We start from the raw sequence: 21443 nt of genomic DNA, 5'->3' as shown, positions 1-21443 counted from the left end.
AACCATAAAATATACAAAAAAAAGAATAATGTAAAAATCACTTTTATTACGTCTGAAGATAAAAGAATTGGTGATCTTGAACAATACATTTAAATTATTTTTCTTGCAAATAAAAAAAGGGATAAATAAAAAGGATAAAAAAGGAACCTACAGCCAACAAATAGAGACAGAGGGCTTGATTCATCAAAGCTTTTATGCAACCAGTGTGGCACATAAAGATTTAAAGAGTCTCACAGTTCTTGCGCAGTTAGAGGCTGTGCTAACATTTTGCAGTTTTCACACAATTGTCACTCAGTTCCAGCAAAGTGAGGAGATTGGGAGAGTTTAGGGGCATATTAGCAAGGGCCCATCAAATTCATGATGAGCGGTGGCGCTCAATATGTCACCAATAGGGACTGGAGTAGGATTTGCGATGATACACACACATAGGTGTACTCCACTCACTTGGTGCTCTCGATTCATGAAGAGACATGTGTCGCTTCGTGAATCAGGAGCGTCGCATCTCCTCATCAAAGAGCGTCTTCATGAATTGGGCCCAGAGGCTTTGCTGGTTTGTGAGGTGCTTTCGTGTGGAAGTTTAGAATCCAAAAATCCTCACGAAAAATTGGTATATGACGTATATAAATCCTTGCTAGATTAATGGGCATTTACCCATATATAAACAATAAAGGTACTAAAGCCTTTGAAGTTACTGAAAAGCAGGCGAGTACACATTTCACGAGGGAGTGTGCAGCGTTCAATGTATTGTATCTAGGCCCAAGGGCACAGTTACTGAAATATTACTGTATAATGCCTGAGGATAATACAAGATATACTACACACAAGACACTTACACCTTCATACTGTCAAATATATGTCATCCAAAACCCAGAAATAAATAATTCATGGCTACATTGTGTACGCTTGCTTTGCTTCTGACAGTTCTCGCTTACCTTTTTAAGTCGACTGTGGTCACATTGAACACGACTCCCTTCAGCCACAAGATCATAAAAAGTCTTTGTGAGAAAGGGCAATTCCCGATGCTCTCCCCATCAATGCCAGCCTGGAAAAATATCAAAAACTTAATTAACTGAAGCATAGTACAAGTGGTCTGTGTACATTTATAAGATTCAGCCCATCATTAAATAGGTTAGAGTAAAATACTGGTGGTAGCATAAGGCCTCTTTCACACTTCAGTCTTTTGTGTCAGTTATAATCCGCCAAAAAGGCGGAAAAGCGGATCCGTTCCTAACTGATGTGAACGGATCCGTTTTATGACGGATCCGCAGAATGAGGAATTTTAAAGGAACCGTTGGCCGGGAAGGAGAGAGAGAGAGAAGGAGAGAGAGAAGGAGAGAGAGAAGGAGAGAGAGAAGGAGAGAGAGAAGGAGAGAGAGAAGGAGAGAGAGAAGGAGAGAGAGAAGGAGAGAGAGAAGGAGAGAGAGAAGGAGAGAGAGAAGGAGAGAGAGAAGGAGAGAGAGAAGGAGAGAGAGAAGGAGAGAGAGAAGGAGAGAGAGAAGGAGAGGAGAGAGAGGGGAGAGAGAGAGAGAGAAGAGAGAGAGAGAGAGAAGGGAGAGAGAGAGAGAGAGGGAGAGAGAGGGAGAGAGAAGGAGAGAGAGAGAGAAGGAGAGAGAGAGAGAGAAGGAGAGAGAGAGAGAGAAGGAGAGAGAGAAGGAGAGAGAGAGAGAGAGAGAAGGAGAGAGAGAGAGAGAGAGAAGGAGAGAGAGAGAGAGAAGGAGAGAGAGGAGAGAGAGAGCGAGAGAGAAGGAGAGAGAGAGAGAGAGAGAGAGAGAAGGAGAGAGAGAGAGAGAGAGGAGAGAGAGCGAGAGAGGAGAGAGAGCGAGAGAAGGAGAGAGAGAGCGAGAGAAGGAGAGAGAGAGCGAGAGAAGGAGAGAGAGAGCGAGAGAAGGAGAGAGAGAGAGAGAGAGAAGGAGAGAGAGAGAAATAAGGAGAGGAGAGAGAGAGAGAGAGAGAAGGAGAGAGAGAGAGAGAGAGAAGGAGAGAGAGAGAGAGAGAGAGAGAGAGAAGGGAGAGAGAGAGAGAGAGAGAGAGAGAGAGAGAGAGAAGGAGAGAGAGAGAGAGAGAGAAGGAGAGAGAGAAGGAGAGAGAGAGGAGAGAGAGAGAGAGAGAGAGAGAGAGAGAGAGAAGGAGAGAGAGAGAGAGAGGAGAGAGAGAGAGAAGGAGAGAGAGAGAGAGAGAGAGAAGGAGAGAGAGAGAGAGAGAGAGAAGGAGAGAGAGAGAGAGAGAGAGAGAGAAGGAGAGAGAGAGAGAGAGAGAGAGAGAGAGAGAGAGAGAGAGAGAAGGAGAGAGAGAGAGAGAGAGAAGGAGAGAGAGAAGGAGAGAGAGAAGGAGAGAGAGAGAGAGAGAAGGAGAGAGAGAGAGAGAGAGAGAGAGAGAAGGAGAGAGAGAGAGAGAGAGAGAGAGAGAGAGAGAGAGAGAGAAGGAGAGAGAGAAGGAGAGAGAGAAGGAGAGAGAGAAGGAGAGAGAGAGAGAGAGAGAAGGAGAGAGAGAGAGAGAGAGAGAGAGAGAGAGAGAGAGAGAGAGAGAGAGAGAGAGAGAGAGAGAGAGAGAGAGAGAGAGAGAGAGAGAGAGAGAGAAGAAAGAAAAAAAAAAAAAAAAAATTTTCGTCCGCCAGAAAGGATTTCAGGGTAAATTTTCTCCCTGACTTCCTTTCTCCGGGCAAAAAACTGTGTGCAAGTGTACCTAGGAAAATTGATGATTTGATGCGGTATTGATGACAAAGGGTTTTCAAACTAAATATTGATTCAATTTAGATTTCTCATTGCTGATTTACTTTGTATTTTGATAATTGGTAAACGATTAACACTTATATTTTTTAAAGTATTTATTCTTTGCAGCATGTTTTCCAAACTTGCCTAAAGAGTTGTACAGTTTACATTATATTTATCTATCTATCGACAGCTCCTCACACACAGACTAACGTGTGACAAACCCACTGATAACCGGTTCATTCCGAAATCTTGTGTATGGGAGCCCCAGACTATCGATTGTTGGGGAGCTAAGAATAAGGAATGACCAATTTTGAACGGCCGATCTGCCATACATGTAAGGTAGCAGCTCACCGAAAGATTAGAGAAGTCCTGGACAAGTGAGCTTTCCTATCTATGGGAGAGTAAACTGGAATAGCTGCAAGGAAAAAGGATACATCCACATGGTTATTTGTATGGGGCTTCAATATGGAAATAAATATATGTGCATACATACATGGCACACATACACATGCACATCCATACACACACTACACATACAGTTAGGTTCAGTAATATTTGGGCGGTGACAAGTTTTGACTTTTTAGGTTTTTTAATTTCAGGTTATTCACATCCTAATTGTGCGTAAGGTTTAGGAATTAAAGCTCTTTAATATGTAGCTACCTCTTTTTACCCCGGGGCGATTTTCCATTTTTTCCTCCCCTTCTTCCAAGAGCCATAACTTTTTTATTTGTCAGTCCACATAGCTGTATGGGGGCTTGATTTTTGCGGAACGAGTTGTACTTTAGAATGATATTAACTTTATCATATGATGCACTAGAAAGCTGGAAAAAAAAATTCCAAATGTGTTCAAAATTGCCAAAAAAAAGTACAATTCCAAAATTTTTATTTTTTAATATTTACCATGTTCTCTACATGGTAAAACTGACATAGCAATACGATTCTCCAGGTCAGTACAAGTACACAGAGAGCAAACATATATAGTTTATTTAAATGGTAAATTTTGGGGGGGAAATTAGCCTAAATTTATTTTTAAAAAGTTTAGCTTTTGTCGCCATTTTCCAACGCCTGTAACGCTTTCATTTTTCAGGCTATGGTGGGGTACGAGGGCTTATGTTTTGTGCCCTGAACTAATATTTTTACTGATACCGTTTTCACGTAAATACGATGTTTTCATCGCCTCATACTGATAGTGCCAAGATATGCTTTTTTCTTTGTTTCATTTTCACTGGGGAAACAGGGGAGTGATTTGAACTTGTGTTTTTTTCATATTGATAAAAAAACCTTTTTTTTTCCTTTTCACTGTATTTAATAGTCCCCTTAGGAGACTTGAAACGGTGATAGTTAGAGATTAGCAACAGCATTTAACAGGTTAACAGCCATGGGCTCTGCTCCACCCACGGCTGTTAAAGGCACCTGCTGGGAAAGATGTGGCCTCAGTGTACATGTACGTCAAAGGTTGTGAAGGGTTTAAAAGGAACCGAAAGTAATTGGACAATTATCTCAAAAGCACTTTAATAAGCTGCATCATCAATTAAGCTGGTAAAAGGTCTGGAGCAGATTCCAAGTGTGGAATTTGCATTTGTAAACTGTTGCCGTGAACCCACAACATGCAGTCAAAGGAGCTCTTAATTGTAGAGAAAGAGACCATCCTTTTGGCTGAAAAATAAAACCCAAAGGAAATCCATCAGAGAATGAGCAGAAATGTTAGGAGTGACCAAATCATGAAAAACAGCAGTGGTGGATGATCGCAGAATTTTTTTCATGGTGAAGAAAATCCCCTTTTTTCAGTATCGAAGTTTACCATAAAGAAAAGACTTCACAAGACAGTTAATCAGCCTTACAAATAGAAAAGCAAGATTAGACTCTGCAAAAAAAGAAAAAAATATCTAAAGAAGCCAGCACAGTTCTGGAGAAGCATTTTTTGGACACGTGAAAAGAAATCAAGATCAATATGTACCAGAATAATGGAAAGAAGAAAGTATGGAGAAGGCTTTGACCGGCTCATGATCCAAAGCACTCAACATCCTCTGTAAAACATGGAGGAGGCAGTGAGATGGCATGATCATGCATTGCATCTAGTGATACTGGGTCACTAGTGTTTATTGCTGTGACTCAAGACAGAAGCACCTAGATGAATTCTAAGGTTTATGGGTCTATACTTTCTGCTCAGATTCAGCAAGGTTGATTGGACGGCGCGTCACAGTACAGATAGATAATGAGTCTGACCTAAAACATATAAACCCAGGAGTTTTTAAGGCTGGTTTCACATTAACGTTGAAACAACGCTGCGCACTGCGTCGGTAAGCCCCGCCCCGATCCCTGCCCGCCCCATCCGGGATCACCGCCTACTTTCGCATTTGCACGCATGCGATCGGCGCACCCTATCTTTAGCATAGGGTGCGCAGATCATGCGCTGCCAGTGTGAAAGTAGCGTGCTGCGCACTTTTGACGGTGCGCCGTGCGCAATGAAATGCAGCATGTTGCATTTCGGCACGCACGGTGCACCGTCAAAAGTGCGCAGCACGCTACTTTCACACTGGCAGCGCATGATCTGCGCACCCTATGCTAAAGATAGGGTGCGCCGATCGCATGCGTGCAAATGCGAAAGTAGGCGGTGATCCCGGATGGGGCGGGCAGGGATCGGGGCGGGGCTTACCGACGCAGTGCGCAGCGTTGTTTCAACGCTAATGTGAAACCAGCCTAAGGCAAAGTAGAATATTCTGCAATGGCCGAGTCAATCACCGAAGCTCAACACCATCGAGCATGCATTTCACATGCTTAAGATAAAAATTAAGGCCGAAAGACCCACAAACAAGCAATAATTGAAGTCAGCTGCAGTAAAGGCCTGGCAAAGCATCACAAAGGAGGAAACCCAGTGTTTGGTGATGACCATGGCTTCCAGACTTCAGGCAGTCATTGCCTGCAAAGGATTCTCTACAAAATATTAACAATGAGCATTTTTTTATGGTAAAGGTAGTTAGTCCAATTACTTTTGAAGCTCCTAAAATGAGGAAGCTTTGTAGGAAAATGGTTGCAATTCCTAAACATTTCACAGAATATTTTTGTTCAACACCTTTAATTAAACCTGAAAGTCTAGTCTTCAATTGCATCTCACTTGTTTCATAAGTGGCATGCAGAGCCTGAATCAAAAAGATTCTGTCACTGTCTAAATATTTCTGGACCTAACTGTATGTGAACATGCTGATACTGCATTAGGTAAATATTTGTGGCTCTTTACTTTTTCAGTGACACATTATAATACAGCAGAAAAGCTTACATTTCTTGTTAAGCTTTATCTAATCAACTTTGTGTCATTCAGTCTGTAAGAGTCAATGGCCATTCAGATTGTGTTACCCTAACACAATGTGCTATTCTTAGTGCCTTCTGCTTATTCATATCTGCAGCACATTTGCATGGCTCTAAAACCTAATATAGTCAAATAACCTCTAGAGTAAACTGTCCTTCAGAACCCTCCTACAGACCAGAAGATTCAGTCCCACACACACACACACACACACGGAGGTTCAGTGCTAGCCGCTGCTTGGATTATTCCCATTGTTACTCCAGTAGAGATGGGGTTTTCTAGCTGGCTTGTACTATTTACAAAAGTGCCAAAATTAAGCAGAAACCTGAGGCGTCTGAAGGAGGCTTTTCTCAGTAGTTTTGCTGCTGACACTTTCCAGATGTGGCCAATGTTCCTGGCTTGAAATTGTACTTAAATTGTGTCTATGTGAAAGGCCAAGACACTAGTCATTGTGGCTGCAGACACTTTATACTGTAGCCAACATACAAATAATTAAAAGTATATGACCGGGTGCAAATGATCCGGAAGTAGAAGCGCTTTGGACACAGTGCATGTCCGCTGCATCTAAAGCGCTGCCGTCTATTGAACGCAGGCTACTCCACATGTGGTCACTGAACTGTGCGGATACACTCTATGGGTGACATTTCTCTTGTGGAGACGCTAGTCTCCGCAAAAGAAGTTGATATGCTGCGGTCTGGAAAGACGCGCCGCATGTCCGTTTCTGCGGGTGAGCCGTGGGCGTCTGTGGATGCAAGGTGGGCATGAGTCCAACCCGCAGCGTTTACTGATCGTCTGCACATGCTCAAATAGACTATTGCAATACGTATACTACTATTATAATAAAATGGGATTTCCTTTTACCAATATGTGTAACCATCCGACAGACTGTGGACGTGAGATCGTGATATCAATGTGCATTAGACGGGGCTTTCTAGAAGCCAGATTACCAACTGTACAGGGTAAGACCATCAATCACTTATCTTCTCAAAGCCGCTTACCCTCCATAAAGATCAAATATTGTGCAGCACACTGGCAGCAGCATCCATCAGAACAGTACACAGAGGTCGACAGATTTTTTTTTAATAAATTTTCCTGTAAGTTGTAGATAAAGTGTGAGCCTACCACACTGCACATCCAATAGGTGGCAGGTTGGCTAGATGAGGAGTGCCATGATCTGGACAAACGTGTTCTCTCCCAAAAACACTAGTTCCATATGCCACCATTTTCTTCAAAGTGAATCTGTCACCAGGTTTTTGCTACCAATCTGAGAGCAGTCTGATGTAGAAACAGAGACCCTGATTCCAGCTATGTGTCACTTACTGAGCGGCTTGTTGTGTGTATGTATATATGACTGTTTAATCTGCAGTAGATCTGCCAGTTATCAGATTGCTGAGCCTTCTATTACCCCAAACACGCCACCGACTGAGTTTTCTGTGTACACTGTGCAATCAGTGATGGGGGCAGGGTTATACAGAGCTGTGAAGCAAGGACAACATCTGCAAGGAGTCTGCATGCTCTCCCCGCGTCTGCATGGCGTGTTCTCCCACGCTCCAAAGACAAAGTGATAGGGAATTAAGATTGAGAGTCTCAATGGGGATAGCAATGATAATGTATGTAAAGCGCTGTGGAATATGAGGGCGCTATATAAGAAAAGCGCCATAAATAAAATATGAAGGTCTACAATGAAGCAAGTTTGCTTGCCCTCTAGTGATAATCTGCTGCTCAAAGCTACAATAAGTAGCCCAGTAATAGACAAATCACTGGAATGAGGGCCTCTACCACTACATTAGGCTGCTCTCAGTTTAAGTGGCAAAAAACTAGAGACAGATTCCATTTAAAGTAGATGTGCCACAGAAAACATTTAAGGTAACAAAAACGGTCATATAAACTATGAAACATTATTTATTTATTGACTTACAATGGGGTATATCATATTCCTGACATGATGCTTATCAACTGAAACATTAAGAGTTCTCCAGTCAAAGGGTAAATTTAGTAATGGGGATCATTAGCAATACATATCCCCAACATTCATCTCTGCAGTGCAGAGAAGTGACGTCTCTGACCACTATGACTATGACCACAACATGACTGCCATGTCCACTGATCGACTGCAGGGTCGGAATGGCTGTAGTGGTAATGTCAATTGTGGTCAGAGAAATTACTGCTTTACTCTGCAGAGACATGAGTACCGGGGCTGAGAGCTAGATATTTTACATCAGGTCCCCATGTATGGATCGCTCAGGAACTGGGCCTGCATCATGCCCAGCAGACACCAGGTGTGTTCAACAACCAGCATGTGTCTGTAACAGCAGCCATTGAAACTTGCGCTGATCGCTGCAGTTTAACCATTTTAAATACTGCCATCAATCAATGAAAGCAGTGTTTAAGCACACAAACTGGTTTTCATCGTCCGTCTGCAATGAAATTGTGGGTTGCCGATGGGTTATCAATCATGGCAGCCAGAGGACTTCTGGAAGACCCATGGCTGCCATTTCTAACTGGGCTTTATAGGAGAATGGCATTTTACCTATATACTGCAATGCATAATATAGAACAAGCGATCAAATGATAGCAGGTTCAAATCCCGCAATGTACCCCCATAAATGGTATTAAAAATGTTAGCTTGCCACACAAGCAACAAGTCCTCAAACTGTGGCATCAATTGAAAATAAAAAGTTACAGGTCCAAGAAATAATAGTAAGCCCACTTGTACGAGTGATTATATGGACATCCTATTGTGGACTTATCGCTAATACATTACCAAATTTCCAACTGGCTGTGTTTTTGCAAGGGCTGTGAGGACAGTGTGCACACACAGCGGTAACGCAGTGCCTCATGCATGCAAATTAATTTAGTAAGGTCATTCAAAACTGCAACTTGTTCCACAAAAAAAATTAGTCAAATGGCTATATCGACTGAAAAATAAAAGTAATGGCTCTTGGAAGAAGGGAGGGGCGGGGCACAAAATAACATTAAAATTTGCCAGAGCGGGAAGTGGCTGCACCTCATCCTGGACTTCCTCTTTATGTTCGATTTGTCCAAAGGCAGGGACAGTGACGCCACCGCTGACTGGGCACCAGCATCAAGTGTCACAACAAGAGATCCCCGGGGAGAGCGACTGCCGATACTACGCGCTGGCATTATTTTATGGTGGCCAAACATTTTAATTAAGAAGGGGTGTCCTAGTAGTGGACAACCCCTTTTATACATTTGTTCTGTACCCACACACAGACTATTAATATCTGGGAGCTGCTTAGATGATTCATGAAAATTATCTTTTTTTAACTAAACCATTAGAATAAACACATTGGCTATTACGCTTCGGCTATTTGCTTCAATCATTATGTTATCCACACTACATGACTCGTTTACTTTTGCTTTACCTGTGAAAGTACTACACGTTATAATATTGTAGAAAGTCATACAACATATACTATGCCTACACTATATCATACATACAATTCGGTCCAGTAATATTTGGACAGTGAGACCAGTTTGGAATTTTAGCTGTTTACCAAAACACTTGCTGATACACTTACTGTATATAATCAATATGGGCTTAAACTGTAGACTCTCAGCTTTAATTTGAGGGTATTCACATCTTAATTGGAGTAAGCGTTTAGGAATTACAGCTCTTTAATATGTAGCTGCCTCTTTTTCCAGTGAACAAAAGTAAGGTAATTGGACCGTTATCTCAAAAGCTGGTTAATGGACTACATAGACTTTTGCCAATTCATCATCAATTACGCAAGTAAAAGGTCTGGAGCTAATTCCAGTTGTGGGATTTGCATTTGGAAGCTGTTGCTGAGTTAGGAGTGATCAAATCAACAGCTGGGTACATTCTGCAAAAAACAGAGCACCCTGGTGAGCTTTGGAACTCAAAAAGGCCTGGATGTCCACAGAAAACAACAGTGGTGGATGATCACAGGATCCTTTCCGTGATCAAGGAAAACACCTTCAGAACATTCAACCAAGTGAAGAATATTCTCTAGGAACTGTTTCAGCATATAAGCCTACCATAAAGAGAAGGCTTCATGAGAAAAAATACAGAGCGTTCTTCACCTCAAAGTGCAAATCATGAATTGACTTTGCCATGCTAATCTGAGGAGACCAAGACATTAAGGTTTAAAACTTGGGGAAAAATCACAAAAATAAATGGGTTTCACATACTGCTGCACATGCTTTTTTTCCACTAAAAATGCAGCAAGAACACTTGCGTTTTTAACTGCATTTTTACACTTAGGCTATGTTCACATGTTGCGTTTTTTATGTAAATTTTAAGCTGAGTTTTACAGTAAGAGCAAAGGCTACTGGATTCTCAGAAATCTCATACACACACATTGGTTTATTTTCCTTACTGAATTGGAAAACTGCTGCGTTTTTGCAAACTGCAGCATGTCACTTTCAGCGTTTTTGCACCCATAGAAATCAATGAGCAGGTGCAAAAATGCAGTAAAAACCGCAGGCATCAGGTTTTGCTGCGTTTTTGGTGCGAAAACCTGAGGAAGTTGAATCATTTACTTTTTATGGGGCACTAAACTATCAGCATGTACAAAAAAAATGCAAAAAACAACAAGGCAAAAAGCGAAGCAAAACCTTATATGCTGCCAATAGACCATGTTTTGCTTGCAGAAAAAAAAAGCTGCAAAAAGGCAACGTGTGACCATAGAAAGCAATGAGTTAGGCTATAGTTGAAAAACGCTGAAAAAACACAAGTTTTATACTGCAGTTTTCACAAACCAGCAGTTTTCCAATTCAGTGAGGAAAAAAAGCGTGTGCATGAGATTTCTGAAATCTCATAGCTTTTGCTGGTACTGTAAAATGCAGTTTAAAATTTGCATAAAAAAAGCAGCAAAAAAAAAAAAAAAATGAAGCAACAACGCAACGTGTGACTATATAGTCTAAGGCCCCTTTCACATATCAGTTTTTTGTCATCAGTCACAATCTGGCGTTTTTTCTTAGACTTGCATTAGCGACGGATGTCCTCACGTTTCGTCTGTCGTTCGCCGGATCCATTGAACATTTTTTGTCTGGCGGCCGGACACGACACACAAAGCAATGTTTCAGTCACTGTCCGTCGTTTGCTAGAATGAAAGCCTATCCGTTTTTTTAACTGAGCATGCTCATGACAGGTTAAAACACCAAAGAAAGGATATATACACATAGAATACATACGAACATACATATATATTAGTGCCTTGCGAAAGTATTCGGCCCCCTGGAACTTTTCAACCTTTTCCCACATATCATGCTTCAAACAAAGATACCAAATGTAAATTTTTGGTGAAGAATCAGCAACAAGTGGAACACAATTGCGAAGTGGAATGAAATGTATTGGTTATTTTAAATTTTTGTGGAAATTCAAATACTGAAAAGTGGGGCGATCAATAATATATAATATTAGTAAAATCATTCCCGAACCTGACATGATGACACATGGTTTACATATAGTAAACCATGTAATATCAAAAGGATTTATGTATGCCAGTGTTTAATCAATTTGGTAGTTTGTGTTAGGAAAAATTTGGAACTCTAGGGGTTAAATTTAAGGCTATAATCACAGAAAAAATTGTGTGGGTGCCCGCGCTATTTTCTCCACCAGAGAGGGAAAGCCAGTGAGTGAGGGCAGATATTAATAGCCTAGAGAGGGACCACTGTTTTTACCCCTCCCCACCGGCTAAAAAAATCTGCCCCAAGCCACCCCAGAAAAGGCGCATCTATAAGATGCGCCTTTTCTGGCCATTAGCCTCTCTATTCTCATGGCCTTTAGCGGTGGCACATGGGTTAATGCCACCTTGCTATTGAAAGGTGACATTAAGCCGGGTTAATAAAGACACCTATCAATTTTTAACGCTAGTATAGTAAAGGGTTAAAAAAAAGACACATTAATTAAAAAAATATTTTAATGAAATACAGTTTTTATCAAAATTTATTATTCTGCCAATCCAAAAAAAAGCCCTTGTTCTGTAAAAAAAAAATAAAATCAAAAACCAACGATATACATACCTCTCCGCCATTCAGTCAGGTCCCCCGCTGCAATCCATCACAAGGTGTTAACTAGTTTACAACAGGGACCGGTGCTAATTCTATCGGTCCCACTGTAAACCACTGCAGAATGAATGAATGAATGAATGAATCTCTGCGCAGGTGCCCCAGCTGACCGGAGATGAACTGATTAGCGTGGGAAAGTTTCCGAACATTTTCCCACGCTGTCAGTTTAACTCAGGTCAGCCAGGAACTCCGCGCAGCCTCCCCAACTACCGCTGACGTCACTGAGGCTGCGCGGAGTCCCTGGCTAAACTGACGTGATCTCACAGCGTGGGAAAAAGTTCAGAAACTTTCCTACACCATCGAGGTCAGCCAAGGACTCCGCGCAGCCTCAGTAACGTCAGCGGTAGTTGGTGAGGCTGCGTGGATTTCCCGGGTGACCTGAGGTGAATTGTCAGCGTGGGAAAAAGTTCTGAAACTTTCCCACGCTAATCAGTTCTTGTCCAGTCAACCGGGGCACCTGCTCAGAGATTCATTGTGCAGTGGTTTACAGTGGGGCCGGTAGAATTAGCACTGGTTCCTGTTGTAAACTAGATAACCCCTTGTGATGGATTGCAGCGGGGGACCTGACTGAATGGTGGAGAGGTATGTGCAATTTTTTTTTTTTTACAGAACAAGGTCTTTTTTTGGATTGGCAGAATAATCAATTGTCAAAAACTTTTGTGTACTTATTTCATTAAAATATTTTTTATTTAATGTGTCTTTTTTTAACCCTTTACTATTCTAGGGTTAATAATGGAGAGGTGTCTTATTGACACCTCTCCATTATTAACTCGGCTTAATGTTACCTTTCAATAGCAAGGTGACATTAACCCATTATTATTAACCTATGAGCCACTGCTAAAGGCCATGGGAATAGAGAGGCTAAGTGCCAGAAAAGGCGCATCTTATAGATGCGTTTTTCTGGGGTGGCTGGGGGTAGATTTTTTTAGCCAGGGGGGCGCTAAAAACAATGGTCCCTCTCTAGGCTATTAATATCTGCCCTCACTCACCGGCTTTCCCTCTCTGGCGGAGAAAACTGCGCGAGAGCCCACGCAATTTTTTTCTGCGATTATAGCCTTAAATTTAACCCCTAGAGTTTCAAATTTTTCCGAACACAAACTACTAAATTGACTAAACACTGACATACATAAATCGTTTTGATGACATGGTTTACTATATGTAAACCATGTGTCATATCATGTCGGGTTCGGGAATGATTTTACTGAAGTTGGCAATTGATTTAGCGGCTATTATGCTATGTAGAACTCTATGAATTATATATATGTGTGTGTGTGTGTCTCAATGACCTGTATATATATATATATATATATATATATATATATATATATATATATATATATATATATATATATATATATAGATTTTCTCTATGTGTATATATCTATTCTTTCGATTCTTGTCAGTGTGGTTTTACTGTACAGCGCACTGAGTTGCCGGGTTTTAAAAAACGGATCCGTTGAAAAACGGAAGAAACGGATGAAAAAACTGATGCAACGGATCTGTTTTTTCACTGGATCTGGAGGTTGGATCCGGCGAAAAAACGGATCCGTTGCATCAGTTTTTCACAATCTGCGACGGATCCGTCGATCCGACGAATTGTGACTGGCGTCAAAAAACTGAAGTGTGAAAGTAGCCTTACAAAGATTTCCAATTTTGGCCTGTTTTACACAAAATAGTCTATCTGTGAAACACCTTCAGTATATCTCTATGGCACTAAGGCTCATTGTTTTCTGCACCAAGAATTGAAACCTTATTTCATTATATTAATAAAAAAAGCCCTATGATCTGTAATCTGAGAATCCACAAAAGTTAACTGCAGCTGATCACTATTCCCAGATGTTCTGAATAAAGCTATAAACGCCAGCTGGTGAATTTGAAGTGAAGTGTTTGCAGGGCCAATTCTAGGATGGATACCAGACCTGCCTTTGACAGAGATTATAACAAAGACTTATTTGGAGGGGCCAAAAGAACAAACAAACCAAGTCTGCTATGCAGACACAATAATTGGCACCCAAACACAAAGGTGGCGGTGAGTACAATGGAAACATAAATAGATGGTCTGGTCAGAGAATATGTGCCTCTACAATATCATCCTGTTTCCCCACTTACAAAATATACTGGAGAGGTTGATGAAAACGATCTATGGAACATGCTAAACTGACACCTGTTCATGGCAGGAAAATTAAAAGCCAACAGGTGTGTGGAAAGATCAACGTATAGTGACTACACCAGTTTAGGACAATCAGAGAATGCAAAATAACGAGCCGAGTAAGTAGTGTATTATATGTATATCCTGTTGGGCAAATAGGCAATAACATATTTATTGGCTTAAGTGATTTTCCATAGGGGTACAATAAATGCACAATAGAAGCCCAATGCAATTTATGTAATAATTACTGCCAAGTATCAGAATATTCAAGCCATCCTGTAGCGAGGATCCTTAATCCCGAAGACGGAAAAGGGGATCCCATTCTGTAGTTGCTAGTGCCAGAGGTGAATAGCATTAGGTTTCTTTGTTTTCTTTTTCTCAGCAATATTCCTTTCTTCTCTAAAGACCTGATCTTGTAGTACCTAGCCTCGCTCTTTCATAAACAGGTAACCATCCATGGAAAAGTCTGGTGCTGTATCTAGCATAAAAATAATCTACATGATCAAGAACAAAAACACATGTCCATCAGCTCCAGAGAACAAATGAGAGCATGTGCACATTTACCAATAATGTCAATCATGTTTGGGGCTTTTTTAGGTGACTTGTTTGTAGGATTCACTCACCTGTAGACTATACCTTCAAGGGAACCTGTCATTTTACTAAGTAAAATACAGACGACCATATTGGCAGATTTTTCTTTAATCCTTGTTTGAAGTTTCCTTGTATTCATATTTTCGTGCATTAGGGCGGGCCCGTGGGCAGGACTGTTGGTAGGGTCTTCAGCTTTGTTCCATTTCCTCGGTTGTGTCTGGGTGTCTTTAGTTAAAAATTTGTTCCAGCGCAGTCCTAGCCACGAGTGGCGCATGCGCAGATTGAGCTCTCGGAAGTCTTCAGGAAAATGGTGGGCACAATTTTACTGAAGCCCACCATTAGTCCTACCTGTGGGCGGCACTTGTCCAGATTGATCTAATGATGGACTTCAGTAAAATGGTGCAGGTGGAATTGAGCAATCTACGCTTCCGAAGCTGCCGGCGCCATTTTCCTGAAGACTTCCAAAAGCTCAATCTGCACAAGCAGCGCCAAAACAAAATTTTAAATGAAGAAAAGACACCCAAACACAGCAGAGGGGATGGAACAAAGCTGAAAACCCTGACTACAGGCCCACCCCAATGCACAAAGATACGAATAGAAGGAAACTTCAAACAAGGACTAAAGAAAATCTAGGAAACTAATTTCTTCACCTGAAGTACCATTTTAAGCAGTATGACAGCACCAATAAGGCATGGTCTGTACTTTACTTAGTAATGTGCTGCTGAAAGGTTCTCTTTAAGTGAATAAGATAGAATTTTGGGCTTTCAGTAAAACGCCACCTATAGGAAAATATGTGCTGTGCTGAGTACAGCAATAATTGATTGAGGTTAAGTGTAGGCTACATAAACCAGATAATGAGAACATCAAAAAGAGGACATAGCAGCAATCAATATAATGGACAGGGAATCAAATCTAATTTAGAGCTCCCCCACAATTAAATTGCAGTTTAAGGGTGATGCAGTCGCAGTTAATAGGACACAAAGAAAAAAAATGGAGTAAATCCAACTCAAAGGAATTTGATAAAACAAAAATGTTTTATTAGTACAAAGAGTAAAACCATACTGTACAACGATAGATTTGTAGAGGTCCGTCAGATAGGATACAAGGAAAACTATAGCAAGGTGTCCACTTATTTAATAGGTACAAAGCTAAAGCAATTAACCCCTTCACCCCAAGGGTGGTTTGCACGTTCATGACCGGGCCAATTTTTACAATTCTGACCACTGTACCTTTATGAGGTCATAACTCTGGAACGCTTCCATGGATCCCGGTGATTCTGACATTGTTTTCTCGTGACATATTGTACTTCATGTTAGTGGTAAAATTTCATTCAAATAACTTGCGTTTATTTGTGGGAAAAACGGAAATTTGGCGAAAATTTTGAAAATTTCGCAATTTTCCAACTTTGAATTTTTATGCCCTTAAATCACAGAGATACAGCACTCAAACTTGATAACTAACATTTCCCACATGTTTACTTTACATCAGCACAATTTTGGAACCAAAATTTTTTTTTGTTAGGAAGTTATAAGGGTTAAAAGTTGACCAGCGATTTCTCATTTTTACAACACCATTTTATTTTTAGGACCACATCACATTTGAGGTCACTTTGAGGGGTCTATATGATAGAAAATACCCAAAAGTGACACCATTCTAAAAACTGCACCCCTTAAGGTGCTCAAAACCACATTCAAGAAGTTTATTAACCCTTTAGGTGCATCACAGGAATTTTTTTGAATATTTAAAAAAAAATGAACATCTAACTTTTTTTCACAAAAAAATAATTCAGGTTCAATTCTTTTTATTTTACCAAGGGTAACAGGAGAAATTGGACTGCAAAAGTTATTGTGCAATTTGTCCTGAGTACGCCGATACCTGATATGTGGGGGGGAACGACTGTTTCGGCGCATGGCAGAGCTCAGAATGGAAGGAGCGCAGTTTGACTTTTTCAATGCAAAATTGACTGGAATTCAGATCGGACGCCATGTCACGTTTGGAGAGTCCCTGATGTACCTAAACAGTGGAAACCCCCTACAAGTGACCCTATTTTGGAAACTAGACCCCCCAAGGAACTTATCTAGATATGTGGTGAGAACTTTGAACCCACAAGGGCTTTACAGAAGTTTATAACGTACAGCGGTACAATTAAAAAATCATATTTTTTCCACAAAAATGATCTTTTCACCCCAATTTTTATTTTTCCAAGGGTAACAGGACCCTAAAAGTTATTGTGCAATTTGTCCTAAGTACGCTGATACCCCACTTGTGGGGGTAAACCACTATTTGGGCGCATGGCAGAGCTCGGAAGGGAAGCAGCGCCATTTGACGTTTTTGGCTGGAATTGAAATCGGACACCATGTCGCGACTGGAAAACCCCTGATGTACCTAAACAGTGGAAACCTCCCACAAATGACACCATTTTGTAAACTAGACCCCCCAAGGAACTTATCTAGATGTGTGGTGAGCACTTTGAACCCCCCAGTGCTTCACAGAAGTTTATAACGCCCGGGCGTGAAAATAAAAAATTCGTATTTTTTCCACAAACATGATCTTTTAGTCACCATTTTTTTATTTTCCCAAGGGTACCAGGAGAAATTGGGCCCCAAAAGTTGTTGTCCAATTTGTCCTGAGTATGCTGATACCTCATATGTGGGAGAAAACTACTGTATGGACACACGTCGGGGCTCGGAAGGGAAGTAGTGACGTTTTGGAATGCAGACTTTGATGGAATGGTCTGCGGGTGTCATGTTGCCTTTGGAGAGCCCCTAATGTACCTAAACAGTGGAAACCCCCCACAAATGACCCCATTTTGAAAACTAGACCCCCTAAGGAACTTATCTAGATGTGAGGTGAGCACTTTGAACCCCCAAAGGCTTCACAGAGGTTTATAATGCCAGGGCATGAAAATAAAAAAATCGTATTTTTTCCACAAACATGATCAATTAGTCGCCAATTTTTTTATTTTCCCAAGGGTAACAGGAGAAATTGGACCCCAAAAATTGTTTTGCAATTTGACCTGAGTAGGCTGATACCCTACATGTGGGGGTAAAACACTGTTTGGGCGCATGGCAGAGCTTGGAAGGGAAGGAGCACCATTTGACTTTTTCAACTCAGAATTGGCTGGAATTGAGATCAGACGCCATGTTGCATTTGGAGAGCCCCTGATGTGCCCAAACAGTGGAAACCCCCAATTCTAACTCCAACCCGAACCCCAACACACCCCTAACCCTAATCTCAGCCCTAACCCTAGCGGAAAAATGGAAATAAATACATTTTTTTATTTTATTATTTTTCCCTAACTAAGGGGGTGATAACGGGGGGTTTGATTTACTATTTATGGCGGTTTTTATGTTTGGCAGCTGTCACACGCTAAAAGACGCTTTTTATTGTAAAAATAGTTTTTGCATCACCACATATTGAGAGCTCTAATTTTTCCGTATTTTGACCCACCGAGTCATGTGAGGTCTTATTTTTTGCGGGACGAGTTGACGTTTTTATTGGTACCATTTTCGGGCACGTGACATTTTTTGATCACTTTTTATTCCGATTTTTGGGACGCAGAATGAACAAAAACCAGCGTTTCATGAATTTCTTTTGGGGGGTGCGTTTACACCGTTCCGCGTGCGATAAAATTGATAAAGCGGTTTTATTCTTCGGGTCAGTACGATTACAGAGATGCCTTATTTAGGTCTTTTTTATGTTTTGTCGGTTTTATGCAATGAAAACTATTTTATATAAAAAATAATTATTTTTGCATCGCTTTATTCTGCGAGCTATAACTTTTAATTTTTCGCTGATGATGCTGTGTGGCGGCTCGTTTTTTGCGGGACAAGATGACGTTTTCAGCGGTACCATGGATATTTATATGCGTCTTTTTGATCGCGCGTTATTACACTTTTTGTTTGGCGGTATGATAATAAATCATTTTTTGCTTCGTTTTTTATTTTTATTTTTTAAGGGGTTCGCTAAAGGGGTTAACTAATGGGACAGTTTTATAGGGCAGGTCGTTACGGACGCGGTGATACCTAATATGTGTACTTTTATTGTTTGTTTTTTTTTATTTCTAAAAAATGGATTTGGGGGAATATTTTTTTTTTTTTTCTAATTTATTTGGCGATTTTTTTTAATTTATTTTAACACTTTTTTTTTTTTTTTTACTTTATTAAATAGTCCCAGGTGGGACATCACTGTCCTGTGACAGATCGCTGATCTGTCACATCACAGATCACTGTGACAGATCAGCAATCTGTCACAGGCACTGCAGAAGGCTTCCTCATGCCTGCGCTTTGCAGGCACTAAGGAAGCCAGCTTCCTGCAGGCCCCCCGAAGGCCCCCGTCGCCATCTTGGATTCGGGAGCCTGCAGGAAAGGAGCCCCCCCGCAGCAGCGCTGCACATTGTGCTGCCTTGGGGGGCTCAGGGAAGCAAGGAGGGAGCCCCCTCCCTGCCGATGCTTCCCTTTAACCCCCGGTACACCGCGATCATGTTTGATCGCGGTGTGCAAGGGGTTAACGTGTCGGGGGCGGTCCGTGACTGCCCCTGACACATTGTGCCGGGTGTCAGCTGTGATAATCAGCTGACACCCGGCCGCGATCAGCGGTGCTCACCACGTGGGCGCCGCTGATCGCGGTAGACGTACTATTCCGTCCATGGGCATAGGGGCCCGGGTCCCATAGACGGGATAGTTCGTCTCATGTCAGGAAGGGGTTGACTACCGAAACAAAACTGTAGAGAAAATCTGCCGGATAAAGACTGGTATCAATGCGTATGCACGATCTCATATATAAGTCAGACACAGATGTGGTATCAGGATGTTCCACGAAAATAATCATAATCCCATATGTAGTTAGACACAAAAGGTATGGCATCAGATATTCCATACAAATGTATATATGTGTGCACGTTGCGGATTTGCTTGCAGTAATTTCTGCAAGGTTTCTACATCTCTTGACAGAAAAACGCAGTGGAAAATCCGCAGAGTTTTTATTGCTGTTTTTCATGCAGTTTTGTAAATCCTTAGAGCTAAATAAAGATATATTATTTAAAAAAAAAAAAAAAAAATTGTGATGTCATTTCCTTGTTCAACCTTTTTCATTCTCCATTGAAGACCATAATGTCATTACATACCATGTTCAAACTTAGAATGATAAGGCTAATTTCACACTAGCGTTTCACAGACCTGCGTCGGTCTGCGCACGGCCGCCGCTAAGCTCCGCCTCCTCCTGTTAGTTCCGCCTATGGTCGCATGAAGCTGCATGCGACTTGCGGACCCCTATCTTTAGCACTGGGTACGGAGGCCGTGCGCAGGTATGCGTTTTCCGGCGCAAGCGTCCTTTTGGCGGTGCGCCGAGCGCACCAAAATGCAACACGTTGCGTTTGGCGCAGGTCGGCGCACTGTCAAAAGGACGCATGCGCCGACCTGCGTCAAACGCAACGTGTTGTATTTTGGTGCGCTCGGCGCACCGTCAAAAAGGACGCATGCGCCGGAAAATGCATACCTGCGCACGGTGTTGTGAATTCGCTTTCTGGCCTACCTCTGGTTACTAGTGAAGGTAGTGGAGCTGGTTGTATTGACAGAGGGGTCGTGAGTTCTCTTTCTGGGCTCCCTCTGATGGTGACTGGAGGTAATGGAGCTGATCTGATTAACAGAGGCTTGCCACCTAATGAGGAGGACGATTGGAGATCTGGAGTTTCTGACTGGATTTAAGCCAGCCGACTCGATCTATCCCTGCTGGTGATTTTTTCCTTCCCCCTGAGGTCTTAGTTTCCAGCTCAGTCCCTGTGTGCTCAGCTAAGTGTTCTTTTGCTATTGTTCACATTTGATCTGCTTTTGCCCATTTCAATTTTGTGTGGTCAGCCAGCTACGGCTGGGGTTTTGCTGAATCTCCATCCATATGTTACTGCTTGTGCCATTTGTTTTTGTCCCTTATTAGATTGGCCTATTTTTTGCTCTGCTTTCATAATATACCAGAGTGCTGATATAGTGGGCGAAATCGTGCGACTTCAGTATTTTTCTATCAGACGTGTTGGACATTTTTTGCAGGGTTTTTTGCGTGATTGCAGACAGTGTCTTTCCTTTTCTGCCCTGTCTAGTTAGTGTGGGCCCCATCATTTGCTCAGTCTATTTTCCTACCTGCGTTTGTGTTTTCATCTTGTCTCACCGACAATATATGTTTGGGGGCTATCTATTCCTTTGGGGTCTGCTCTGGGACAGTTTAGAATTTCCCCTTTCTTGCTTTAGGCTTTTTTAACTCTCCGGCTGTGTCGAGGCGTCTAGGATCATCGTAGGTACGCTCCACGGCTACTGCTAGTTGTGTGGATAGGATCAGGTGTCTGCAATCCGCTTAGTTACCAACCTCTCTGGTTTTCTGTGGCTTAGCTTGGTCTTGCTCTCCTCGGTGACCCAATCATAACAGCATGGCCTGTGTACCCAATGCTAAAGATAGGGTGCGCAGGTTGCATGCAGCGTCATGCGCCCATAGGCAGAACTAACAGGAGGCAGCCGTGTGCAGACCGACGCAGGTCTGTGAAACGCTAGTGTGAAACTAGCCTTACACACACAAAACAAATGTAAGTGTATATAACATACAAGTGTAAGTGATTATATAGGGCAGCACGGTGGCTCAGTGGTTAGCG

At 41.8% G+C, this 21443-nt stretch overlaps 1 protein-coding gene across 2 annotated transcripts in view; it reads right to left on the bottom strand.

Annotated features, from left to right (window-relative positions):
- The window catches only part of CLIC4 (chloride intracellular channel 4), a 69612-nt gene that overhangs the window by 17154 nt on the left and 31015 nt on the right, over positions 1 to 21443 (bottom strand). For both annotated transcript variants that reach the window (XM_073572473.1, XM_073572464.1), the window contains exon 2: positions 933 to 1042. In XM_073572473.1, coding sequence (XP_073428574.1) covers positions 933 to 988 — 56 coding nt within the window. In that variant the 5' untranslated portion in view covers positions 989 to 1042. The remainder of the gene's footprint in view (positions 1 to 932; positions 1043 to 21443) is intronic.

Source organism: Dendrobates tinctorius, unplaced genomic scaffold (genome assembly GCF_039654945.1).
Source record: "Dendrobates tinctorius isolate UK_male_01 unplaced genomic scaffold, ASM3965494v1 ptg000007l, whole genome shotgun sequence".
In the NCBI taxonomy this organism is placed as follows: Eukaryota; Metazoa; Chordata; class Amphibia; order Anura; family Dendrobatidae; genus Dendrobates; species Dendrobates tinctorius.
This window is presented reverse-complemented; position numbering and strand designations above follow the sequence as displayed.